The sequence below is a fragment of the Dunckerocampus dactyliophorus genome, chromosome 12 (genome assembly GCF_027744805.1).
Source record: "Dunckerocampus dactyliophorus isolate RoL2022-P2 chromosome 12, RoL_Ddac_1.1, whole genome shotgun sequence".
Lineage (NCBI taxonomy): Eukaryota > Metazoa > Chordata > Actinopteri > Syngnathiformes > Syngnathidae > Dunckerocampus > Dunckerocampus dactyliophorus.
In genome coordinates, this window is record NC_072830.1 from 26,049,636 (window position 1) to 26,059,075 (window position 9,440).

A 9,440-nucleotide genomic window follows, 5' to 3' on the forward strand; every position below is an offset into this window, starting at 1 on the left:
TTGACCAAAGTGCGGCTCGTGGGCCACTTGCGGTCCGCGGCACATTGTGAAAATACATGAATATATGTACAATTGTTCTGTGTTTCAGTACTTTATCCACAACTTGCTCTTCTCTAACAAGCAGCTGAACAGCAAAATCCACATAAGCTGACTTTTTAAAATTTGTCATACTTTTCTTTGATTCGTCTGTATCTCTCTTGTAATCTGCTGATAACAATCTAAACTCAGTGGCCACGCCCCTCTGAGAACATATTGTTGCAAGCCTCACACTGGGGAAGTACTGTTGGTCAATTCTTAGGTGTGATCTTGGTCTCATGATTTCAAAATGTGAACAGCGTGATGAGGACTGTTTAAATACCAATTCTAATGTTGCTGTTCAGCTCTTTGTTAGAGAACAGCAAGTTGTGCAAAAAGTACTCCAACATTCAACAGTTGGACATGCATGCATTCAGAAGTTCAGAGGTCAAATGAAGTTCACCTGCAGGGGTTGTCGTGGATTTTACTTACAAAAAAACAGATATTTGTGAAAATAAACTGAAAACTGTAGTATCTATCCGATACCGATAGTAACGTGGTATCGTTAATATGGTCGATCCGCCCACCTCGACTTTTCAGTATGCGACCGTCGCTGGAAAACATTTGTACTACTGCTGCTATAGGCAGTTTTCAAAAATGTCCCAAACGTGACACACCATGCACGTGAAACACACGAAATGTGACAGCAGCGTTGAGCGTTCATGGAACAACACTTACAAAATTTAAGTATGACGAATATATACACCATTAACGTAACAACAGAGGAGCTCTTATCAAATGTCTGTGAGAAGTAATGTTAAAAGTGCAAGGAATAGAATGGGGTTAGTGGTCATGTACCTCTGGGTTCAACAGCAGAGGAGATCCGCGGCCAGTGCGCGCACTAACCAGGCAGGTCACAGCCAGGATCCAGGCGGGCTTCACGCCGTGTCCGGCCCAGTACCTATTCATCGTGGAGCGGCCACCGTGTTGGTACACGTTGCATTACTGGTCAACACACCGACTTATCAGTTATTATGCAAATTAACTGTTTCTCGTCTTCCACCTCCATCTCTAATTGAGGAGCAACTGAGATGATTGACTGGGCGGGAGACAGCACCGCCCCTTTTTTCCCCCTCACTGCTGCACGCGGCGGCCAACAAAACAAGCACACAGGTCTAGCTACACAGTCGAGGGTGTAGCTCAAGCATTTCAAGTTCGCACACCGGATATTTTGCCAACTTATTCCTCACACACGTGCCTTCTGTTAGTTCAAAATGAAAACACTAAATTGAATCAACATTAACATGTACTTTTGTGTTGAAATGCTCCTTCTTGCATGAATTTCAGTATAAAATACTGTACAGGAATGAGAGCTTACAACATGAAAAGAAAGATCACAGTTTAATATTTGTTTGGGGGGGGGAGAGAGAACAAAGTAAAACAATTTTATTTCGTTCATACAAAAACAATGGTATGAAGTCTACCACACAACATCTGCACCGAGAATGGGACAGAAAATTAAAAAGATGTACAAAGAAATAAAACAAAACCATTCCAGCACATGCCACAGCCAATGAGTCCTTGTCATAGTGGAAACCCATGCTACTGTGCCATCTATAGGGACACAAGTCAGAACTGGTGTTTTGGGGGGGGTTTTCCACCTCTGACCAAGCCCTCTGTCTGTGGCGGACTGTGGCAGGAGTGACGTTCATCTGATCTAGTAGGACTTTAGTATGGCCGGTCTCTTCGGTCGTCCCTCCGCTCACCTCTGAAAAGACAAGACGGGACAAAAAAAAAAAAAAAAAAAAAAAAAGAGTCAGATTTAAACATATTCATTAAGTGTAAAATATGGTGGGCAGTTATGCATATCCACCCTGCTGTAACTAGAAAAATTTAATACGAATTGTACTTGGGTGTCCAGGCAGGACCACTATGATAGACCTCGACGGGTATTTGTAAACATGAGGCTAGCAATTTGACTATAAACTTATCAGTTTTCTATTAAGAGGTCCCACTGGATGCCTGAAATGGCAATATTCCACAAAACAGCTTTCATCTCAATTCAGCAAGTTTCAAATCAAGTAGATAACGCCCTCTTCTGGTGGTACATGAAACTACATCTGCCAAGATCTGATTTGGACAGTTATTCATTTTTGTTGTCCACTTTTATTAATGTAACACCAAAATATCTGACCAACTGCAGTTCTTCTAATGGAAGCCAAGATCAGCAGAGACTAGTTTCTTCAAGTTCAGATCTTTCACCAACCTTCCTCCCATTTTGTATCCTCCCCCATATCCACCACCACGGTCACCCCCATAACCGCCTCGGTCGCCACCACGGAACCCTCCGCGGCCACGGAAGCCGCCTCTGTCACCACCATACCCGCCTCTGCCTCCACGATCTGAAACACACAATCGTACAACTGTTTATTTGAGCTTTTCGATTACGTTGGCATGTTGTCTGGAACATGCTCTTCAGAGCCTTTAGATAAAAGAAGCTCGCACCTCCAAATCCTCCTGCATCTCCAGGTTTGGGGGCACCACACTTGTTACACTCTTGTCGCCGTGCAAAATTCATGTTGCCGCAGGAACTGAAGACGTAACAGAAACAATTAGCCAATTCAGAGATTGGTACAGGAGCATTGTGTCAAACAACAAAGACAAACCTGTTGGGACAAGGCCAGTCTCCTCCCTTCATGTCAAAGTTAGGACCTCCACCACCACGACCTCTGAAGCCTGAGAGAAAGATGAGAAAAGGAAAATATACACACAGAAGAAGCATATATGTAAAATGTTTGTTGCTACATCTACCAACCTCCTCTTCCCCCTCGTCCTCCGCCTCGCTGTGTGAACTCAGCTCTGCGAGTGGCAAATGACACTTTGATGGGTTTGCCGTTGAACTCCTTGCCTGCATTGAAGACAGATAGGAACAATCAGAGGATGCCAAATGATACAACTATTAGCAAGAGCAGGCTCTGTGTTTAAGTGCCATTACCATCAAACCAGTCAATAGCAGCTTTGGCGGAAGGTGGGTCGTCAAATGACACTGTGGCTTCTCCCTTTGGCCGACCAGTGGCCTTGTCAGAGTAAAGGTTGATCATTGGTTGGCCAGTCTTCTTGTTCACCTGAAAAACAACGCATTATTTCACTACACTCGTCCCTCGCCACATTGCGGCTTCACTTTCAGTTTTTCCTAACATATTGACAAACCATGCCATTTTGTGATTGAATATGGCCTATTAATAGAAAAAAAAACATGCATATTTAAGTTAATTGTACACATTTTGGCCTAGATTAAGCATTTTCAAGCATACACATGGCTAAATGAACTAAAAGACAAATATAAGCCATTAAGACGACGATTAAAATTGTGAGTGTAGTATTCTACATTGTCACTAGGTGTCCATGATTGTTTGGTGAGACAAGCACCAGACTTGATTGCCGAAATAGGCTTTAATTGCAGGTTTAAAATTATAAACAGGCACAACAACGTGATAATCATAACACAGGCTACTGTTGCATCCCTAACCCCTCTGAACCCATGATGCCACTTCCTGTCCGCCACCCATTCTGCTCCCCTACTAGCACTGGAACACGTTTACTGTGTCACTCCCATGCACAGCTTTCTAGTTCTTGATGTGAATAGAAAGGTTTCAAGCACTGGAACATATTATGGATGTTAAGATTAGCTTGTGTGTAATAGAGTGAAGTTAGTGATACCTTAATGATGCCAATTTGCTTGAAGAAGTCACCCACTTCCTGGACTGAAGCATCTTCTCCCAGGCCTTGGACAAAAATGGTGTTGTTGTCAGAGTTGTCCTGCTCCCCAGCTGTGGAAGAAAACAATGCAACAAAATAAGTGATCAACATCGATCTCAGGAGCTAACATAAGCAATTCACGCTAAGCACATTTTACGATGAAATTCCATAAATTGCTAAGACCACCACAATCACTGACAACCAATTAGCTCAAACTCAACCAAAAACTGCTAATCATATTGTGATCCAATAGTAACTGTGGGCAATATGTCTTCAAAATGTGATTCTTTTTAACCATTAAAAAACTAAACCTTAAAACAGGACATTTAACAGTTTAGAGCCTGCAGTATTCGTACAAACTGCAAAAATGTTGTCCGAGTTGCCCCTCACATGCTTGTAATCTATGTGATGTCACAACACACTATTATTATTATTACTATTATTATTATTATTATTATTATTATTGTGTTTGGCCCAGTGCAAGTCTGCCCTTAATTTGTACTTTTTGAACAAAATAATCAGTGGACATGCTGGAACTCATCTGTCTGGTCGTGAGAGAGAATGTAGATCAGGTAGTTTGTAAGAGGATGACACTTGTTAAGCCGCATCTATGTACAAAAGTTTGGTGATGTTTGGTTAAGATTAAAAAATAAATAAATAAATAAATAAATAAAAAATGGATGATGGGTTGCTTAATACTCGGATACACTTTGGTATCACGCAAAATGCCAGTTAAGAACGGCTTGATATGACACATGCTTTAATAAAGACAAGTGGTTGATCAGTACACTTAAGAGCTCAGAAACAAAGACGTTATTACCTGATTCATCCCTTGAGCCGTAGTCTCGAGAGCCTGGAAAACAGGGAAGATGGAAAAAAAAAAAAAAAACACTTGAGCAAAATAGCTTTAATAGCTGTACTTTTCTACATAAAAACACATCCTAACAGTGTCATTGTATAATATAGAAATGTAAGAAAGTCCGTGTTTACAGCTCTGTGTTGTGTGCTTTCATACCGAAGGATCAGACACCTTTCAACGTCAACGGATTTGTTCCTTTTAACCACCAAATGTTTCAAGTTATAGAACGTTTACCCTGTTCATCCCGGGAACACACGTCATGTAAGAAAATAAATCCTTGTCTTCATGCAACCACATTTAGTATTATTTACATCCCAAGCCCCATGTCTGTTACCACAAGTGTACTGTAGACTTTAAAGAAAAATCCGACTAACAGTAAGTGGATCCCTTGCAGTCTGGGCATGAAATTGGTGGCATTCAGAGTTCTCTTATCCCCCTTTTTCCTTTTGTGCTAAGTTCTCAAGTCCTCCCCCACCGACACAGTTCTGATGCTCGTCACTTACCACCGAAATTTTTGAAGCCACCACGGTCACCACCTCTGCAGAGGAAAAATTGGAGATATGATGGCTTTTCCTTTGTCCCAACTGAGAGCTCAAAGCTCCCCTACATCCCCATCGGTATGCACTCCTGCCAGGGTGTGCGACTATGGTGGAAATGTCTCACACGAGGAGTGTTAGTCTTTGGCAATAAATATCAGTGGATAGATGAGCAGGTAGCTCTGACTCAGGCAGACGAGTGAAGACTTATCACATGTCGCTGGGTCACCAGAGTTTTCCGAATTTGATACTTGCTGCAGTTTTTCATCCAAAATCAGATTTGTTTTCAAATAGCAGCAAAGCCAGGCAATTTTGTCATTTAACATAAGAGTCCAAATTGGTGTGAGGGAGTGTAGCAACTGACACGCAATCTTCCACTGAGTTCGTTTAGGACATCCTTTAACTGAGGTCCATGTTATAGTTCAATCACTGTGAACACCTGTAGTATGAAATGTAGATCCATGTTAACACAACACACATGTTGGCCATTGTCAAACATACAATATTTGAATGAAACCTGTTGAATGCGAAGCAGCTGACGACGTCGCTCCAGGTCTAACCGCAGCATTTCAGTCGAGTCCATTGTTCAAAAGCTACATGATCCTCAGAACACGGACACACCAAAGTGTTTTACACACTTTCAGAGATATATCTTGATAGGACATCTCTAGATTCAATACAACCTTGGCTTAGTTGGCATGTTAATGCTCCTAGTCTCTTTGCATTTTGTTTTCACACCTGCATGTTTGTGCGATAGAGCAAGACAGCCTTGCAACAAATTGATTTTAGGATTTTTTTTTTCTTAAAGGCTGAGAAACTTCAAATGATAAATAGTCATTTCTCACATCCCAAATTGCTGACAGTTTAGATAATGGCTTTAATGCCTAAATTTGACTAACAGTCACTGGTCAGAGTAAAATGTAATGACCTGGACAAAAATGAGCTGCCAATACACAGCAGGAACCTGGCCCAATGGCAAAAGAATAAGTCATTTTTGGTCCATCAAAGAAATTGGAGGATGGCTAAAAGCTCATCTCATCTCGAAAAAAAAAAATAAATTAAAATAAAAAGTTGCAGTGGTTATGTACAAGGAAAAATAACAGTAAAAGTGCATCGGTCCAGTGTGTCTTATAGCCAACAGAAGCGCGCATTGGATATACCTACCTATGGTTACCTATAACTCAGCCTTAGGTACCTGACTTCAAACAAAAATACTTTACATACTGAAGTACTTGAAGTTACTTGAATTGGATAGCATCCAAAACAGGTTCTGTTGCATTGCCGTTTACCTGCCATTCCACGGCATGATGGCTTATTCCACTCTGCTTAACACCATTGAGTCGTCACTATTGCTTCACATAAGGCCCCAATAAGGTTGAGAACACCTACAGTGGCTAATCATTTTGTGCACCGTCTCAAGTCAGCAGTTATGAGTGTGAAGTGACCATTTAACCTATGCAAAGAGGTTGATATACAAGCAAATGCTAATTCATAGGAATAAATTTCAAGTGCAGGCAAAGTGCACATGAGCGCCAAATAGTATGCATGCTGATGGGTTTCTAGTTTGATGGATGAAGCTGTGTCGCATGTTACAAAACATAGAAGTACCTTGGGGGCAGTGGCACTGTGCAACTTACCCCATACCATGATGTCCGCCTCTTCCACCACGGTCGTAGCCACCACGCTCGTATCCACCACTGCGGTCATAGCCGCCACGGTCATAACCGCCACGGTCGTAGCCGCCACGACCTCTGCCTCTGTATCCACCTCCGTCTGACCGGTCACCTTGGTCACGGCCAAACCTGGCACCCTGGCCACCACCTTCGCCTATCACAGCCCAAAAAGAAAACCTATTAAGATCCATTGTGCTTTGGTGCCATGACAACTTTTGTATATAGCCACTTATTTACCTTCGCTGAATCTTCCATAGCCACCGCTGCCACTGCCTTGTCCACCGTATGAGCCTTGTTGTCCATAGCTGTCTCCACCTTGCCCATGACCACCATATGATCCTTGTTGTCCAAACGACTTCTCACCATACCTTCACAACATTGCGCAAGTTAACACAAAGGGCTTTGGTCATGTGCAAATATAAATGGTCATAAAGGCACCTGAAGACAAAGGAAATAATGTAAGTGAAAAATAAACTTACCCAGATGACTCCTGTCCAAAATTATCATATCCCTGTTGCTGACCATAGCCTGCCTGAGACTGACCAAATCCCTCTGTAAGAAAAAGATTTAAAAAAAAAACAACTTTGAATTACTCATCTATAAGTAATTACCATCAATCACTGACTTCACATTTCATACATTATACTATACCTTGTGTTGCACCTTGCTGACCACCATAGCCACCATAGCCCTGTCCCCCGTAAGAGCCAGCACCATTACCCTGTCCATAATTCTTGATCCAAAAAGAACAAGGACAAATTTTAGGAATACTACAAAATTATTACATTCACAAGGGAAGCCTGAGACCTTACTTGTCCACCCTGTTGACCGCCATAAGAACCATAACTGCAAGAAAATAAGAAGCAAATTAGTTCCCTCAAAGGTTAAGTAATCTCCATGTCAAGTAACAAATCTAAAGTTACCTCTGTGAGCCACCATGCTGTCCATAGCCCGAATCTGGAAAAAAAAAAAAAAAAAACAAGCAAAGAAGTTCATTTATCCAATGTGGCAGTTCAGAAAATAAGTTATATGGCTAGAACAATTTATTACTGGGCTCTGTTTAAGGTTTCTTCCCCAGTGGGAGATTTTCCTTGCCTCAGTCGCCAAGTGCCTGCTTATGTGGGTTTCAGATGGGTTTTCTTTTAATTTACGAAGGAGCGTGATAATAGAGCTACCTCGTGTGTACGCTGCCTTGAGATACCTTTCGTTGCGATTTGGCGCAATATAAATAAAATTGCATTGAAATGGAATTGAATTGTAATATTCAGAATATCCGGAGTTCCAAGGTAAAACAGCAACACAAACCCGAGTACATCCCCATACTGTTCTGGTGAAAATGGCGGTCAATTAGCGGCTACGGCTAAACACCGAATCCAAACAAACGTTCCTATTTTGAAACTACACGTTACTGTACCCATCGGTAATTATTACCGCGTTGGTTTCGGGATTTTGCAGTCTCATCGCGAATATAATATGGTGGAGGATAGTACACAGGAATCTACTCGAGTTCCAGTCTAAATGCCAGACAACGGTTGAGGCATAAACAAAGAGGCATTCATGCAGCCCTCGAGGAGCCTTAGGCCAAGTTAGCTAGTTGGGCGGGACATTGCCGGGCTTATTTAATAAGCGCAAATAACATCATAATACAGGGTTGTATAGTTAAAATTGAGTGACATTAGCCAAGTGTCCGCGCGATAAATACTGTAAGAAAGCTAGAAGCGTCGAAGTCAATGCATTTCTAATTTTGCATGTGCCAATTCCACTAAGTAGACGGCGCCGGATCTTAGGCCTCGCTGTTAGCGGTCGACTGGCTGTTACTTGACTAATTTTTATCATAGTTTCCGAATACCAATGTAACGCACACCGATACATTCAATTCTGTGTACACTCACCGGTAGCCATTATGATAGCTTTAAAATAGATGGCCTGCCTCTCCTGAGAAGCTGTTTAAAATCCCCCAGTGAATGTTGCGCAGTGCCACTCAATTGAGTAAGCTACCTCGCCGTACTTCCCTTAAGGAGCTTCTTCTTCTGCCAGTTCAAACAGGCGTGTCAAATCCAAACTCCCGTTCCTTTACCGCCACCCACTGATTGAGAGTAGTAAAGCCAAGAGCCAAAGAGTCATCTCTGTTCATGGGTAAACGCTATTGGGGAAACAAGTCGCTACGACTCAATATTTCCGTGTATTTTCCCTGTACTGTATAGTATATTATATATTCTATGTAATTTATTTTTTGGAATTGATTTTTGTAAACAAATATTATTGATAATCTATTCCCGATAGAGGGCTATATTAATCAACGCACACCAAACCTATCTTTATTAATTTATGTATTAACCTTCATTTAAAGCAATAGATAGTATCTGGATGTTTGCTTGTTGAACACCTAACACAAATTTTCATGTTAGAACATGCTCTTGTTTATTAACACAAGCGCTACTGCTTTGGCAAAATTGGCACAAAATCAACTCAACTTATTCAAATTTTATTAATTTTTCTAAAAAGGCATGTCTTTGCAATCAAACAATTTCACCATACGGTATATATACACCATACAGTGTGTGTGTGTATGTATACATACTGTATATGTGTGTGTGG

The 9,440-nt window shown here is 41.5% G+C and overlaps 2 protein-coding genes across 8 annotated transcripts in view; both read right to left on the bottom strand.

Annotated features, from left to right (window-relative positions):
* Nucleotides 1-1,314, bottom strand: part of mmp28 (matrix metallopeptidase 28) — a 25,731-nt gene extending 24,417 nt beyond the window's left edge. For 5 of the 6 annotated variants that reach the window (XR_008573113.1, XR_008573114.1, XM_054793760.1 and 2 more), the window contains exon 1: nt 874-1,314. Coding sequence is in view for 3 of the 6 variants with exons in the window: in XM_054793760.1 (XP_054649735.1) it covers nt 874-984 (111 nt within the window). In the remaining 3 variants the exon portion in view is untranslated. The remainder of the gene's footprint in view (nt 1-873) is intronic. The other variant, XM_054793761.1, reaches the window with a different exon arrangement.
* Nucleotides 1,315-1,397: 83 nt separating this feature from the next.
* taf15 (TAF15 RNA polymerase II, TATA box binding protein (TBP)-associated factor) lies at nt 1,398-8,877 on the bottom strand. 2 transcript variants are annotated; one of them, XM_054793763.1, is made up of 16 exons: nt 8,735-8,875; nt 7,766-7,799; nt 7,655-7,688; nt 7,494-7,575; nt 7,322-7,394; nt 7,080-7,210; nt 6,807-6,996; nt 5,137-5,171; nt 4,595-4,627; nt 3,736-3,845; nt 3,011-3,140; nt 2,831-2,923; nt 2,682-2,751; nt 2,521-2,606; nt 2,282-2,417; nt 1,398-1,783 (listed from the first exon to the last, which is right to left on the bottom strand). In XM_054793763.1, exons 1-16 carry the CDS (start codon nt 8,742-8,744, stop codon nt 1,744-1,746), a joined length of 1,287 nt encoding a protein of 428 aa, XP_054649738.1. In that variant the 5' UTR covers nt 8,745-8,875; the 3' UTR covers nt 1,398-1,743. The 2 variants fall into 2 exon arrangements, with proteins under 2 accessions (XP_054649738.1, XP_054649739.1); XM_054793764.1 differs by lacking the exon at nt 5,137-5,171 and having other exon boundaries at nt 8,735-8,877.
* Nucleotides 8,878-9,440: the final 563 nt, after the last annotated feature.

Coding starts and splice junctions, on each gene's coding strand:
- taf15 (XM_054793763.1), bottom strand. Junction 2,607..2,681: donor GACTGGCCTTGTCCCAACAG/GTTTGTCTTTGT, acceptor TTACGTCTTCAG/TTCCTGCGGCAACATGAATT. Junction 2,418..2,520: donor AGATGCAGGAGGATTTGGAG/GTGCGAGCTTCT, acceptor TGTGTGTTTCAG/ATCGTGGAGGCAGAGGCGGG.